Source organism: Equus asinus, chromosome 16 (genome assembly GCF_041296235.1).
Source record: "Equus asinus isolate D_3611 breed Donkey chromosome 16, EquAss-T2T_v2, whole genome shotgun sequence".
Taxonomy (NCBI): Eukaryota; Metazoa; Chordata; class Mammalia; order Perissodactyla; family Equidae; genus Equus; species Equus asinus.
The window spans coordinates 8,417,023-8,434,901 of NC_091805.1; the positions used below are offsets into that span (position 1 = coordinate 8,417,023).

Here is a 17,879-nt window from a genome sequence, read left to right on the forward strand (position 1 = left end):
TTCTCTTCTCTCTGAAAATTCCTTATATTAAATTGTAATCATATTTAAACCTGCATTTTGTTAAAAAAAACCTTAAGACAATTTTCAATCTTAAAAATAAGAATTATGAAAGTTACTAATCACGTTAGGATAATTAAGTATTACTACAGAGCTTTGTAACCCTTATGTACAACATGATGAAAACTATTTAATTTTGCTGAGGGCAAGTATCAAATTTGTGATAACACTTCTAGATAACAGTAATTTTTGCACTGGTATTTCTGTATGCATACATATTTTATAGCAAAACATAGCACATTCTTACCCCAGCTTTGAAAATCCCAGTGAAGTTCTAGATAAAAGTCACCTAGCTGAGAAATGAAATAGAAATAATTACTGAATGCACCCTCGTTAACAGCTCTTATATCTACATAATAGTTTGCTTTTTTTAAAAAAGAATCTGTTATCATTAAAGGTCTAATGACAGGAATAGGGAATAATTCAATGTTTGGAGTTGGAGAAAGAAAAAAATATGGTTATTACTTAAAATAAAACATTACAGTAGCACACATTACTACACTTGTCTCCAAGGGAAAATACACACCACTATATATTTTATAAGAACATTTTAATCACACAGGAACATATCTGAAACTGACAATCATTTAGATTTGCATCAATAAATATTCCATTTCTCACCATAACCAAAATAAGTATTCTTGTAAAAATAGTTAATAACTTTAGAAGTGTTATAAAAAATGACATCCAAAATAATTATTTGCGTAGTCTCATAATGGTCTAAAAAAATCACCCACTGCAATAAAAACTTTTTTTCTATAAAGTGATAACATAAATTTACTAAATCTGGAATAATACGTTATCATATGAGATCTATAGAGAAAATTTTTATTTCATAAATTAGAAGCTACACACCAAAGACTGTAACTGTTAAGGGAATTATGATCAAATATTCTCAAAAAAAATTTATCTCTTGAGATCTCACAAGTGAAAAACAAAAGCACATCTAAAAGAAGACATATTCGTCATGATAGCTCTGTTTTTCTCCCACAGTTCTTTCAGGCATCAAAAGTACAGAGGAAGAAATAACAAAAACAAACCTCTCTCCCTTTCTGTACCAGCACACCCAGTTCTTACCATTATGAAGCAAGACAGACAAAAAGAGTTTTGTTATATAAAGAAAACGCAAACTGTTCCTGCTAGCAGCAGCGGCTTCAGCTCTTAGAGAATCTTCCATCCAGTCCAAAGGACAAAGGAAAACTATTGCCATTAATTATGATTTATCTCCTTTTTTCTTAGAGCTCTTACTGATTGAAAGCAATAATTCTTTATCTACCTTCCTAGTTCAAACTAAATGGCACTTCCCATAAGATTACATTTATACATTATAATCAGAGAATTTTCTTAGGTCATTATTGCTTAATTCAAGCAGAAATTTTATCATTTCTTGACTCAATAATCAGTAAGAAATTATACTCTATTAAAAAAATTCTTAAAAGTACACATACAATTACTCTTTAGTTGCAAAATCAGCAAGGAAATATGGCTTACCTCTTTCAGGGCTTTTAATAATCGAGGTCGTTTTTCTTCAACACTTTCCCTGGACTGCTGCTTAAGCTTCCTTAAAAGAGCTGTAACTAAAGTTTAAATAAAAAAAAATTTTAATTTAAAATAAATTTCACTGTGCTAATTGTCCATTACACCTCAATAAAAAATGTATATAAGAACTAAGGAGCTTCTGTTGACTTAACCATTTTCTCTCTCCATCTAGCTGGTGTAGCTTCAATCTCAGGCTCCATCAATTTCATCACCACAATCAGTAACGTGAAACCGCCAGTCCCAATAGCAAACACCATTGTTCGTTTGATCTGTTCTTATCACAGAAGTACTTCTCCTACTGGCAATCCCAGTCTTAGCAGCAGATATTACCATACTACTTACAGATCGTAACCTAAACACTGCTTTCTTTGACCCTGCAGGAGGAGGGGATCCTATTCTTTAGCATATTTTACATCAGCCACTATAATTATTGCTATCCCATCTGGTGTAAAAGTATTCAGCTGACTAGCAACTCTTCATGGAGGAAATATTAAATGATCACCAGCAATATTATGAGCCCTGGGCTTCATTTTCTTATTCACAGTAGGAGGCCTAACAGGAATCATATGGCCAATTCATCCCTAGATATTGTACTTCACGCTACTTACTATGTAGTACAGCACATTTTCACTAGGTTTTATCGATAGGAGCAGACTTCGCTATTATAGGGGGATTTGTCCACTGATTCCCTCTATTCTCAGGTTATACACTCAACCCAAACCGAGCAAAAATTCATTTCACAATTATATTCATAGGCGTCAACAAAACTTTCTTCCCACAACACTTTCTCGGTCTCTCAGGAATACCACGACGCTACTCGGACTATCCAGACGCATACACAACAGGAAATACTATCTCATCTACAGGATCTTTCATCTCACCCACAGCAGCGATACTAACGCTCTTCATAATTTGAGAAGCATTTGCATCTAAACAAGAGGTGTCAACAGTAGAATTAACTACTACTAACCTCGAATGATTACACGGATGCCCTCCACCATAGCATACATTCAAAGAACCTACCTATGTGAATCTAAAATAAGGAAGGAAGGAATCGAATCCCCTCTAACTGGTTTCAAGCCAATATCATAACCATTATGTCTTTTCAATAAAACTAGGTACTAGTAAAAATTACACAACTTTGTCAAAGTTAAGTTATAGGTTAAACCCCTATATACCTCTATGGCTTACCCCTTCCAACTAGGATTTCAAGACGCAACATCCCCTATCATAGAAGAACTCCTCCACTTCCACGACCATACACTAATAATTGTATTCTTAATTAGCTCTCTAGTATTGTACATTATTTCATCAATACTAACAACTAAATGAACCCATACAAGCACTATGGAGGCCCAAAAAGTAGAAACCACTTGAACTATCCTGCCAGCTATTCTAATTCTAATTGCCCTGCCATCATTAGGAATCCTCTACATAATAGATGAAATCAATAATCCATCTTTAACCATTAAAACAATAGGCCACCAATGATACTAAAGCTATGAGTATGCAGACTACGGAGACCTAAGCTTTGACTCTTACATAATCCCTACATCAGACCTAAAACCAGGAGAACTTTGACTTCTAGAAGTCGACAACCGAGTAGTCCTGCCTATAGAAATAACTATCCGAATGTTAGTCTCATCTGAAGACGTCCTACACTCATGAGATGTTCCCTCCTTAGGCCTAAAAACAGATGCCATCTTAGGGCACCTAAACCAAACAACCATCGTAGCCTCACAACCAGGACTGTACTCTGGTCAATGCTCAGAAATTTGTGGGTCAAACCATAGCTTTATGCCCATTGTCACTGAATTAGTCCCACCAAAATGTTTCAAAAAATGATCTGCATCAGTGCTATAAAATCACTAAGAAGCTAAACAGCATTAACCTTTTAAGTTAAAGACTGAGAGTCTGAATCTCTCCTTAGTGATATGCCACAATTGGATGCATCAACATGATTTATTAATATTAAATCAATAATCATAACACTATTCATTGTATTTCAATTAAAAATTTCAAAACACTCCTACCCATCAAACCCAAAAATAAAAAACAAATCATCAAAACACACCACCCCTTGAGAATAAAAGTGAACAAAAATCTGTTCCACTCTTTCACTACCCCAACAATAATGGGCCTACCCATTGTTATTTTAATTATTATATTCCCAAAAATTCCCTATTATTATATTTCACCACGCTTAGAAAACACCACTGGCTTATGATACAGTGATATATATAGATATAGGTATTGTGAATAAGTTAGTAAAAACTTCCTTGATCCCCAAGGAAAACTGGGAAGAGATACCTCAACATCAGCTTATAACATATTCACACTGGTTTTGCTACTTTTTAATTATCAGTAAGGATTTACCTGACTGAGCCAAGATTTATGAACCTCAGTCAGATGATACAATGTCCTGCTTTAACACTGACCTACAAGATCCCAAAGACAGCAGATCTCAAAAATCCCATTGGATACTACTGTACTAAAAATGTAATTATCTGCAATTCTTACCAGGTGTATCTGTTCTTTTTTCAGTAGAGGTTGTACTCTCACATACCACCAACATCACATGAGAAATACAAAAATGAATCCTATTGTCTATGAAAAGAACTTCTGAATCTAAGAAAACCTGAAGCCCTTGCAGCGTTTTCTCAAGTTACACACATGGCCTAAGTGTAAACCCCAACTTTACTGTTTATTAGCTGTGTGTAAGTGTGGACAAGTCACTTTATTTCCCTAAACTTCAGTCTCTTTTTTTCATTTTTCAAGTAAGAATAAAGAAAAATCTACTATCTACAGAGTTTTATATAGAGAGAGCTACTGTAAAAGCTCAATATAAATTGCTTACTACTATGCCTGCAATTAGGTAAATGTAATTGTTCTTTATTAGAATGAAGGTTTAAAACGGACTAGCAAAAATCAGTCAATGCCTAACATTTATTGAAATAAGGGAAAATATTAGAACTGAATGAAATTAACCTAGCAAAGATAAGAAAATGGAAAAATGTGCATTAAGGGAAAAAATGCATATATCAATACATACTGATTTCCTCCTGGTCCTGATACGCTTCATATACATATATATACGTACATATACATAAAAGTACTATTATTTTTATTATTTTACAGTATGCATTCTTATAAACTACTTAAAGCCTTACGTGGAATACAGAAGCAGAAAGTGAAAAAAAGACAGAAAAGACGACAGTAGCAAAAGCTTGGATCAGATTTGTTTTGTCCACATAGGCCAAATTAGGAAAAGCCCAGGGAAGAATATGAAAAACAGCAGGACTTATTCTTAGTTTTAACCACAGGTCTAACTAAAGCCCCAATATATTTTAAAAAGCCAAAAGTCAAAGAGCAGTGTTTAAATTACTAGAAGTCTTTTGGAATAGAAGAGGCTGGGACACAGAAGTCAGGGAACACAGGACCTAGTCTCAATTACACTCTAGCTCTGTGACCCAGGTCAGTAGTTCCCAAATATAAAAGTCTACATTTCAGTGCTCAATTGTTCAAGTCCGGTGATATGCAGCAAAATAAAAAAACTGGGAACTAGGGTGAAGTTTTTTCTTTTCTTTTCTTTTTTTTTTTTTTGAGGAAGATTAGCCCTGAGCTAACTGCTGCCACCAATCCTCCTCTTTTTATTGAGGAAGCCTGGCCCTGAGCTAACATCCATGGCCATCTTCCTCTACTTTATACGTGGGACGCCTACCACAGCATGGTGTGCCAAGCTGTGCCATGTCCGCACCCAGGACCCGAGCCAGTGAACCCCGGGCCACTGAAGCGGAACGTGCGCACTTAACCGCTGCGCCACTGGGCTGGCTCCAGGTTTTTTCTTTTAAATTATATACTTTTTTTTCAATTTAAGGACTACTCTTCCTACTATTTTGGGTTGAAAATGTCTTTTTTTAATGAAATGGTGAGTGCAGAAGAAAGCAGTTATCTTTTTTTGAAGTTCTTATATGTTAAAATGAAAAAGTTAGCTACTCTACATCAATCCTCAAATAAAATATTTTTCTGGTCTGTGAAATTCAAACAGTCTGAGAATCAATAACCAATAATCATTAAGGTTCTTTATGGATTCAAATTTATATGAATCTAGCTTACCTTCATGTTTGTTATAATTTAACTTTAATATCAAAGCTACTTTACCCAAATGTAGTAGAATTCTTTTTATAATTCTTCTCCACTCCAAGCTCAAATACTTTAATAAATCTTTATTTAATCTACCTTGCCTTCAAATTGAAACAGACCTCTGCTGAATATAAAGAATAGAAAGAACTCATTTCCTAGATAAAAAAAGTATCTTAATAAAAAGTAGAAGCCATACATTTTTTTCACCAACTAAATATACTGTAACTGATGGAAGGCATTCAGTAAATAACAGAAAATTATGTTAAAATGACCAAACATTATTAAATGGGTAGTGACAACAACTATATATATAGTATAGTAATATATGCAAAGAGATTCTTGTTCTATGAGATGTCACACTAAAAATAACATCAACTCAAACTTTCTTATGGAAGTAGAAACAAACATTCAGAATGCAATTATACAAAATTACAAGTATGTTTTGGGGGGATCAGTATTTGTACTCCCATGTCATAAGAATCTCATTAACACTGATTGATAATGAAGATAAAATTAGCTTTAGAGGATTTGGATGCTATTAGAATTCATACAAAAACTCAAACGACGAACTCCAATTAACCACAACTCATTTAAACTTTCTCTTTCCTTCTTCTCCCATATAAAGCATGTTTTTTTTTTTTCTGGTGAGGAAGTTTGGCCCTGAGCTAACATCTGTGGCAATCTTTCTCTAGTTTGTATGTGGGATGCCCCCACAACATAGCTTGATGAGTGGTGCATCGGTCCACACCCTGGATCCGAACCTGCAAACTCTAGGCCACTGAAGCAGAGCACACAAACTTAACTACTACGCTACTGGGCCCGCCCCCCATATAAAGTACTTTTAAAGTTTTCAGTGTGTTGTGCCTAAAGCTTTTGGAACCACACTCTATTGCTCCAAATATTACTTAATCTGTATCTTCTGCCCTCCACTTCCTTTCCATGCTTCAGTCTAATTATTTCCCACTTTTTACTTGGACAGTTCTCCCTGAATATACCACAGATAAACTCAAATGTGTAACACCAAATTAATTAAATCCTGTACTGTTCTTCTGCCTACAGTCTGTCCATAAATTAATTAATGAGATCACCATCAATCCAGGATAGAGACCTTGGAGTTACTCTGAATCCTTCTATGAGTACCCATATCTAAAAGATAATCAACCACCGTCAATTCTTTATCTTTCTAATCTATCCCTTACTTCTCTAAACACACTATCTTTTCTGTAAGTCAAGCTTACCACATTTGTTCTAAAGATTTTTTTCCTAAAAATTTCTTGCCTACCTATTCAATTAAGTCTTCAGGCTTACCAAATAATGTCAATCCCTGCTTTGAAGTCTTCTGGGGTTTTGCAATGACTGGAGATTGAGATTAAAACCTTGAATAGCACATAAAGCAGATCTCAGTGTGGCCCCTTTACCATTACAATTTCATCTCCCAAAACTACTCTTCACACCTTCGCACATGTTTGCCACATAGTCTCATTTAGGGAGCACAATGAAATGTACATTCTTCTCTAAAATATGCTTTGTTGTTTTTCACATTTCCACACATCCTGCTCCCATAAGCTAGAATGTTTTTACCTACTTTATTAACTCCTAAAATCCTTTGAGACTCAGCTCAAAAAACCAAACACCTCACCAAAAACAGAATTATTTTCTCCCTCATCTGTTTCATTCAAGTATTTTGTAAACACTCTGGAATGCTGCAGAATTCATTGGTCTCTCTCCCCAAACCAGGTTGAGTTCCTCAATGTCAGAGCTAATGGCACATTCCCTACTATGTTTCTGATGCATCTGGTAAGTATTTAGAAGACAAACAGACAATCCCTGTCCTAAAGAAGCTTCCTGCCTAAAGGGAGTAACAGGTAGAGTTCTGACATAGCATATGGGCAGAGAAGGCCTCCTCGTCCTTGAGCTGAAGAATTATAAGGAGCTGGAGCAGAAGGGGTAGGGTGTGTGAGTATGAGAAACTGAGAGGCAGGCAGAGTGACACACAGAAAGACGTGGAAAGAACAAGGTAAGAATGGAGATGGAAAAAGTTACAATATCATACTGGGTCTTTATAAACCAAGTTAAAGATTTTGGTCTTCATTCGAAGAATAGGAATTTTTTTAAAGGGTTTAAATAGGACAGTAATATAACCAGAAAAGGAAACTAAAAGAAAATATAACAAAATATTAACAGTGACTATCTCTAAGTGAAATTATTTTCTTATTTTTTCTCAATAATTTCCCAATTTTCTACAATGAATGTCATACTTTCTTCTTTTTTTTTTTAATTCTTTTTGTGTGTATGTGTGTGAAGAAGGCTGGCCCTGAGCTAACATCTGTTGCAAATCTTCCTCTTTTTTTTTCTCCCCAAAGCCCCAGTACATAGTTGTATATCCTAGTTGTAGGTCCTTTGAGTTCCTCTATGTGGGACGCCACCTCAGCACGGCTTAATGAGCAGCGTGTAGGTCCACATCCAGGATCCGAACCAGTGAACCCCAGACCACCAAAGTGGAGTACGTGAACTTAACCACTAGACCACCGGGCCGGCCCCAGTCATACTTTCTTATAAGAAAAAATATTCTAAGTTTTCAGCAACTCAAAAGAGCTATGATAAATAAAAATCCTAATACAATACTTCTCAGAAAAATTTTAGTTCTTGCTTAGTCTCAAATTTTCTTTGCAGTTTTATTCATATCTTCATTAATTCATCGAGCAAACGTATGTACCAGGCACTGTTGTAGGAGCCAGAGATAAAAGGATGAATAAGATAACCTGTACATGACTTGAGTTCTCACAAAGCTTATATCATCAGGATACAGAGTAGGGAACAGACATTGAACAATTAATTAGAAGTGTGCTGAGTACTGCAAAGGAAACAAGTGGACTGCTTTGAAAATGCATAAGAAGGAAATTTAATCAACTCCAGGAGTTGAGGAAAGGCTTCTCTCAGAAAGAAATAGAAAGTTGAAACCCAAATGAAGAAGACTGCCAGCTCCTGATAAGACTGCATACCAACATGGACTGCCATCTCTTTCCCACCAAACTAACTTTTGATATGCTACAAAAATTAGATAGAGGCTGATAGAATTTCTAGAACTAGCATAATGTAAATATTCTTAACGTAAATCTCTACAAACTATGAGCAACTGCTGGAAAGACAAAAGAGAGCTAGGTCTCAGTGTGGATAAGAAACTAGAGCCATCCAGATCAGAGGAAAGCTGGGGACCAGGGTGAGAGGGATGAGCTGGGAAAAGCTTTTATGTTATACCCATATCTCCCCCTGATACTGGCATAGACTGATCACTGTTCACCAGGTGATCACTGTAAGGCAGAAAAGCAACATAATCTTGAAATCTATTAATTTTAAAGTGAAATAATTCTAAATAGTCTGACAAGTAGTTTAGCAGACTCTCATGGTTCTGTAGCACAAAAACATCAGCAGAAATCAGACCAAAGATAACAAACAGGTCAAAGTTTTCACTAATAATTTATAATATTAGATTATCTCTGAGTTTTCAAAAAAAGTAATTTTCTACGCCCAGAAAATTGTAATGTAACACGAGTTAAACAATCAAAAACTTAAATCATAGTACTGAAAATAATTTCAAAGTGTAGACATGTTTAACACCATTATAAATACATTCACATTAATATTTCTAAGTATATACCATAAGAGTTGTTGAAATAATTATCCTTTAAGTTAGTAGTTAAATATTTCTGTTTCATGTGATACGAAGTAGTAAAAATATAAGCACTGAACAATTATGATAAATAATTATGTAACGATTGGCAATGGGATACTATTCAGAATGTGCATTTAAGACATCACTCTATAGAAGAAAATCACTTTAAAAACAGATCTCAACTACTATGGGCCTCACTCTTGTACATTAAAATTTATTGCTAAATATCCAGTAATAGATTTTTCAAGAAAACTCTGTTTCTTGGTCTTTCCAATAGATTATGAATTCCTAAATGGCAGAGCCCATGTCTTCATTCTCCACATCTTACTATATACATATGCTTTATAGTAAGGACTCAGTAAATATTCACCAATTCTAAATAAAATAATACTTGAAAGTCACATAAATTTTAGTGTGGGTCAGAAACCGAGCAGCCCACCTGATCTCTCCACTCTACTAATAGGTTAGAAACATCAGAGAAAGTTCCTTCAGACCAGTTGCTGAAACTAAATTTTAATCCTTTCTCAGTTTCCTAGATCTGTATATTTTTATCTTTTCCTTGAAATAATTCTAGAAAGTATGGTTTCTTTTCTCATAAGGGTCTCTTGATGTTTGTCCATTAGGAACAACTCTCAATAACAAAAACTATAACTACTCATATAGTTGTGAAAATATCACAATTTCATCTCACATTAAATCTTAAGCTCAAATGTAACTTCACCATTAAAAGTTACCCAAGGTATTCAGAAAGTCCACAAAGATGTAATATGTAGATTACATACAAAGCTAAAACATAAGAAAGAGCCCATAAGAGCCCAAAACTTAGCATCAAATAAGACTAAATCTGGGGCCAGCCCAGTGGCGTAGTGGTTAAGTTCACACGCTACGCTTCGGCAGCCCAGGGTTCTCCAGTTCAGATCCCAGTGTGGACTCATCAAGCCATGCTGTGGTGGCGTCCCACATACAAACTAGAGGAAGACGGGCACAGACATTAGCTCAGCGACAATCTTCCTCAAACAAAAAGAGGAAGACTGGCAACAGATGTTAGCTCAGGGACAACCTTCCTCACCAAAAAATTAACAAACAAGTAAGACTAAATCCATGTAACATCCTGGCAGTCTTCAACATTATACATTTCTTTAATAAAACTGCCAAAAATTTTTATTGTTCCTTCTACAAAACTAGATTTAATTGATAACTTTCAGCTTCAAATTTTAAAAAGATACTATTACCAGAAAGATAATATTCTCATTCATCCAGATTTAAGTTTTATAAATTTTTCAACTATTGAGATGTGCTTAACAAAAATAAGACCCGTATATGAAGTTGAAAAAGAAAAATTCAGGGTAGGAGGAGGGAGACTGGAATAACTGAACACTCTGATATTGTGAAAAAGCATGTGACATCTTTGGGAAATTCTCATTTAAAGACTAAAACAAAATAGAGACAGACTTGTTCCTCGCTTCCAGCAAAGCCTATATCTAGCAATTAAATCAGATAGATAACTTATAACACACTGATTATTTTCAGTTTCAATTAATGTGCCAAATAATTAAGCAGTTGTCAGAAAGGACAGTTAGGTCTCAACATTTTTAGAAAGTCCTTCATTCTGAATGTTTAAAACAATTGAAGAACATCAGCAGGGCAGAATGCTGTAAAAGGAGAAAAAATAATAAACAACACACTTTTAAACATGATACCTCAATTCTTTTTGTGTACTACCCAATATTCAAGCTCCTATGTCATGAGTAATTCATATATAAATTTATAAATAGCTGCAAACTTCAAAGTATGGAAAGTTACACTAAATGAAAAATATTTCAAATGCATCATTTCATACTTTTAGAATATATCTCAACAACAGTGTTTATATTGCTTACTCATCTGTCTATCTCCATAGCTGATGGCTTCCGCCAGCGGGCTCCATCCCTGAGCATTTTTCACCTTTACTGGAGCATTGTGAGCCAAAAGTAAATGGGCACATTCTGAAACATAAAGTGGTAATAATATGAAACATCATGCAATTTTTAGAATCTCTAAATATAAAAATCATGTAGAAATTCAAAAAACCAAATTAATGTAAACAGATCTATGAAATAAATACTGTACTATGGAGAACTAAATAATTTTTTAAATTCCTATGTATCTAAGCCATGTTATTTCAGATCCTCAGATTCAAGAAGTATCCATTCTATTACCAAAGAATAAACTGGGTCTCTCTGCAAAGAAAGCATCATCTTCCCTAATAATCCACCCTAAGAGGATTTTGAGAATGTCTCCATATTCTAAAAGATAACCCAAGAACCTCAAGGGTAGTTTACATCAAAATATCTACTATCTAATAAGACCCAAAAGAAGATTTGTATGTCTGTAATGGCAAATGGAGAGTTCATTATTTATTTCAGGAAAAAAAAAAATGCGTTTCCAAAAAGTATCAGTAATGGTTCCATAAACCCTTATTTTTCAAATTTTACAATTCCTTTAGTTCAGAAAAACACCCAAAAGGGTCAAAAACCTGTTTACGATTACAAGGAAAAATCTGGACAGTCTTTCTAGTAACTGAAAGAAGTCTAAGGTATAGACCCTTCTATAAGTTGAGGAAATATTTTTTCTTTTCTTTTTTTTTTTAAGGAAGATTAGCCCTGAGCTGCTGCCAATCTTCCTCTTTTTTGCTGAGGAAGACTGGCCTTGAGCTAACATCTGTGCCCATCTTCCTCTTCTTTATATGTGGGACGCCTGCTACAGCATGGCTTGACAAGCAGTGCCTGGGTCTGCCCCCAAGATCCCAAACAGTGAACCCTGGGCTGCCGAAGCAGAACGTGCGAACTTAACCTCTGCACCACTGGGCTAGCCCCTTGAGGAAATTTTTTTTTTAATTCAAAATAAAAAATATATTAACAGGCAAAAAATATTCAAAACTGAGACTCATCATTCATTCAATCATTCACCAAATATTGACCAAGTGCTTATTATATGCCATTTCTAAGTACTAGATCCTGGTACTTAGAAATGTAGGAAGATATAATCTTACTACATTTATACTATGTAGTACTTAGAAATAAGCAGTAAGAAGAAAGTTAGGGTATTGCTATCAGAGAGCTTACATCCTTTGTTAGAAGATAATAAGTAAACTAATAAGTAAAAAAAATCAGATAATGCTGGTAAGTGCTCTGAAGGAAATAAGGGTGTTACGACAGTGTAATGCAGGTGAGCTGAGGTCGAGGAAGGATGGCCCTTCTTTAGCACTATTCCTAGTAATAGAAGGAATATCTACCTATACTAGCAGGAAATTTTCAGAATAAAGTAAAATAAATACAGAAGAAGTTTCACAGAGGTGTTTAAGAAAGTCTGCTGGCAGCATATAAAAATATATGTACAAGAATGTTTATTTTAGCATTGTTTAATAATGGCAAATATACTGGAAACTACGTGGATATCCTTCATAAGGGAATGACTGACTAAAGAATGATACATCTACATCACTGGAGTAATATGCAACCATTTTTTAAGAAAAGAGTCATGTTAAAAAGATAAAGGAGCCAGTTTAAATGGTCAGCTATGGCCAAACATGGGAAACTGAGCATCAGAAAGAATAATGACTAGCTATAACACATTAAACAAAAAATAATAGATAGGCCCATGATGACAATCCAAAAATAAAAGAGGGCAATGATTTCTTTTTTACAGAAGAAAACCAGTTAAGAAATGGAGAAGAATGTAGACATAGAAGAATGACAGAAGAAATGTAGAAGGATAAAATTAGAAAATCAGCATAGTACCACCCCAATGTAATAACTGATTTAGGCAAAGGTCCTCAATGAATGCTAAAGCCGACAGGTAAAAGGCTATGTGCTGCAAAAGAGAATATTCACATGAACGCAAAGGATCATCCCAAGATTACTTACTAATTATAAAGAGAAAAATGTTCCTTTACAGTGGAGATACATGGAGATCATCATCTTAAACAAGTCATCAAACTTAGCAGCATTAATACTGGGGTAACTTAACATTGTACTTCCTAATGTAATACAATATAAAGTTCATAACATCACCTATGTAGTATTCTTTCCAGAAATGTTTAACCTGAATCTGATCAAGCATCTATAGCTAATTTTCAACTCACAGAAAAGACAGAGGATAAGGAACAAGTTAAATGACATCATGAGAAAATAATCAGGCAAATCCAAGATGGGGGACATTCTACAAGTTAACTGGGCAAGACTCTTCAAAAAGTCAGGTACAGGGGCCAGCCTAGTGGCGCAGCAGTTAAGTTCGCACGTTCTGCTTTGGCGGCCTGGGGTTCGCCGGTTCAGATCCCGGGTGCGGACATGGCACAACTTGGTACGCCATGCTGTGGTAGGCATCCCACATATAAAGGAGAGGAAGATGGGCATGGATGTTAGCTTAGGGCCAGTCTTCCTCAGCAAAAAGAGGAGGATTGGCAGCAGTTAGCTCAGGGCTAATCTTCCTCAAAAAAAAAAAAAAACAATAAAAATAAAAAAAGTCAAGTACAAAGGAACGAAAAAAAGGTGGGCAAACTTTTCTAAGTTATAATAAAGAGACATGACAACCAAAATAAATCAGTGAACCTCAACTGGGTCTTGGTTATATATGAAAGACATATAAAAATATTTTTGGAACACCTGGAAAAAATTAAATATGGATTAGATATCACCTATTATAACAATATTATTAATTTTCTTAGGTGTGATAATCATATTGTGGTTAAGAAGGAGAATGTCCTTATTCTTGGAGATGCATGCTGAAGTATTTGGTGGTAAAATGTCACAACATCTATTTCTAATTTTCAAATGGTACATAAAAAATATATGTAAAACACTAAGATAAAGATAAAGCAAATATGATAAAATGTTAACAATTATTGAACCTAGGTGGAGAGTTTTTGAATATTGATTGTGACAATCTTTCAGTTTTCCTATATTTGAAACTTTCAAACTTTTCATAATAAAGTGCTGAAAGAAAAAAAAGAATGAAAAAATCAATTTAAAAAAAAAGGAATGAATTTAAGCCATCTCAACAGACTTAATGGAATGTCCACATTGTACTGCTAAATGATATAATATATCTGCTCAACATAGAAGTGTATTATGATCTCATTTTTTAAGAAGAACTAAAAAACTACATATATGAGTGTGTGTTTAGATACATATACACATATCTGTATACTATAATAATAAGCATGGAGAAAAGTATGGAAGAATATCCAGGAGGTTATTAACATGGGTTACCATGTTTATCGGGAGAAGGGGTTAATAAGGAGAGAAGATGACAGAGAGATCAGCTAAAAAGAATTTAAAAAAAAAAGAAAGAAAGGGGCTGGCCCCGTGACCGAGTGGTTAAGTTCGCGCACTCCACTGCAGGCGGCCCAGTTGTTTCGTTGGTTCGAATCCTGGGCACGGACATGCACTGCTCATCAAACCACGCTGAGGCAGCGTCCCACATGCCACAACTAGAAGGACCCACAACGAAGAATATACAACTATGTACCAGGGGGCTTTGGGGGAGAAAAAGGAAAAGAATAAAATCTTAAAAAAAGAAAGAAAGAAAGAAAAACATATTGCACCCTCCCCTCAAGAAACCTACCATGGGGTTTTATGTAAATATGTGTGTATGTATACATACAGAAAGAAGTTAGGGGAACATAAACATGGATATGTATCTACAGACTTGCAAAAGTATTTCACGATAAACTTTCAAGTGAAAAGAAAAATATGGCAAAGTACTGTACGTAGTCCTCAACATTAGTAAAAACAAACTAAGCCCCTGTGTTATAAGTAAGGAGGAAGGTGTCCAAGGATACCCACTAGGCTATTAATGTTAATTATATCAGAAAAAGAAGTAGGACAGATGACGCTTTTATACATGTTCGTACTGTGTTATTTCAATTGTTTCAACAAGCATGCATTAATAATCTAAAAATCATTAAAGAAAACATTTTAATTTAAAATGTTAAAAAGCAAGTTGCAGTGCCAGCCCCATGGTGTAGTGGTTAAGTTTGGTGTGTTCTGCTTCACTGGCCCAGGTTCAGTTCCAGGGCACAGACCTACAGGACTCATGGGCAGCCATGCTTTGGTGGCAACCCAAATACAAAATAGAGGAAGACTGGCACAGACGTTAGTTCAGTGTTACTCTTCCTCAAACAGAAGAGCAAGGCTGGCAACAGATCTTAGCTCAGGGTGAATCTTCTTCAGCAAAAAACCCAAAAAAACAAAAATAAAAAACACATTGCACAACAGTATCAAAAGCAATATCACAATTGTGTAAACTAAGGTATAGGATTGGTATAATTTATATACATGCTAGACATGTCAACTGTTTTCTAATCCACAGACTCTCCTGAATCTTTCACTCACCAATCACAACTCAACTGATGTAGTAATGAGCAACCAACAAAAAGTCAGATTATCATAGATATGCCAATGACCTATGACATATTTTCATATGTGTTAAAAAAAAAAAAAAAGAACCAGATCAATCAAATGCCTTCTCTCAGTGATTTCAATAATGAATAATAAAAAAACCACGGAGTTAACAACCAGGCACGAAGGCTTAAAGAATGTATAAATGTGCCACAAAGAACTTAGGACTTGAAGAGTCTGGACAAAATGAAATCATGAGAAACAGAAATCACATACAAATAAGCAAGAGCTATAAAAGTGATAAAATATAAAGAGAGTGGATGGGATAAACAGGACAGTTGGGAACAAAACAGAACATCCAGAGAGACCTTTATGAAAGTGAAAAATCTTACTAATCCTAGAGTTATTTCGTGGGAAAAATAAAAACTTGTAGATCTAGAAAAGACCAAGAATAAATTAAAAGGTTCAGCAACTGGTCTGAAGAACCTTTCTCTGATGTCTTTCTAAAAGGATAAGAATTAAAGACTAGTTTTCCATTTCATCTCCTAAAGATTCCTGAACTTTTTTTAAGTATAATCTTCTTCTCCATTTCAACTCAAATCCATGGTCCAAAAACTTCCCAGCCAACATGGCCAAGATGGTCAATGGTTCCAGAAATTCAGAAAAAAATCAGACTTCAAAAGTAAAAAAATAAGGTTATTCAGTAGGTTAAGATGAGTTAGAGAAAAGAAGTAAATAAAAGTGTGAAAGTCCTAGGGTATCTCTCTTTAACTCAATCTACAAATATTATTTGAATGCCCTGGGAATTTTTACTATGTTTACAAACAAGTATACACACAGAAAGTGCACTTCTACAATAAAATTACTAAAGGTATAGTATGTCTCTAAAGGAGGAGATAAAAGAGAATAGAGAGGCACGGACTGAACAATGGTATAATGTAAAATTAATTTACAGAATTAAGTATAAAGTAGATGTTTTATATTCCACTACACATTTTAATCTCACTCTTGTGCAACCAAACATCAAAAATATTAAAAGGCCATAAAGAAAAAAGCAAAACAGAGTAAACAACTGGAAAAATGGAAATGCATCAGTATATTAATGGCTGTACCTACTCTACATGAAAAAGACTCAGAAAGAGCAAATATTGACATTATTTGCAGATTCTGAATCATCTAACCAAGTGTTTCCCAAAATATGTTCCACAGAACTCTAGTCTCTCAAGATACTTGTGAAAAAAGAGCAAACACCAAATAACTGTGGGGAACAATAACTCTATATCCAACGCTTGTCCCTGCATATTAGCATATGGAAGTTCTAAGAAGGTGCACAATAAAGAAAACTGCTTAATATGTATTAACTCCCTATTCTCCAAATCTATTTGACCTGGAAAAAGGAAACTATTTTCCTCTAAATACTTATCAATATCCCATGAAACTAATGTTCTGTGAAACACATTTTGGACAAGCTGATATAAGCCTGTGATGAAGCATAACAATACACAACACCTCCAATTAAAATTAGAACACCTAGACTTGGGATGGTAGATATATTTCATCTCATATTCAAATCCTGTAAATCCATATTTACTATTAAAGTGCTAAATTTAAAACAGCAATCACACTTGGCATCAAATTAACAATGTCTGCCATGAAAACAGGAGGGAACCATACTGCATGATAGCTACTTTGATATAGACCATATCCTTTTTGAATGCTTCTCAGTGAAAAGAGAGCAAGGCAGTTCAGCGTAATGGTTAGGAATCCAGGCTACAGAGCCAGATACTCTAAACTCAAGTAAAACTCTGCTACTGTACTCTAGGAAAATTGCTTAACTTCTCAGAGCCTTTTTCATCTGTAAAATGGGGATAATCATATCTTCATTACATGGTTGCTGTGTTAAATGAGTATATATGTATAAAGCACTAAAAAAAGCATCTAGCACATTGTAAATGATCGATACATTTCAGTTATTTTCTAAAGTTCTGATCCAATGTTCTTTGACAAAAAGCATAAGTTTTTATTGGTCAAATTTAGCCAACTACATCTGATATATTTTCACCAAGGTAACTAAACTAGAGACAACT

The 17,879-nt window shown here is 34.7% G+C and overlaps 1 protein-coding gene across 4 annotated transcripts in view; it reads right to left on the reverse strand.

The window, feature by feature from the left end:
* The window catches only part of ANKRD13C (ankyrin repeat domain 13C), an 88,319-nt gene that overhangs the window by 44,386 nt on the left and 26,054 nt on the right, over positions 1–17,879 (reverse strand). For all 4 annotated transcript variants that reach the window (XM_014867259.3, XM_070486583.1, XM_070486582.1 and 1 more), the window contains exons 3-5: positions 11,293–11,397; positions 1,549–1,634; positions 305–350 (exon numbers count right to left, since the gene is read on the reverse strand). In XM_014867259.3, coding sequence (XP_014722745.1) covers positions 305–350; positions 1,549–1,634; positions 11,293–11,397 — 237 coding nt within the window. The remainder of the gene's footprint in view (positions 1–304; positions 351–1,548; positions 1,635–11,292; positions 11,398–17,879) is intronic.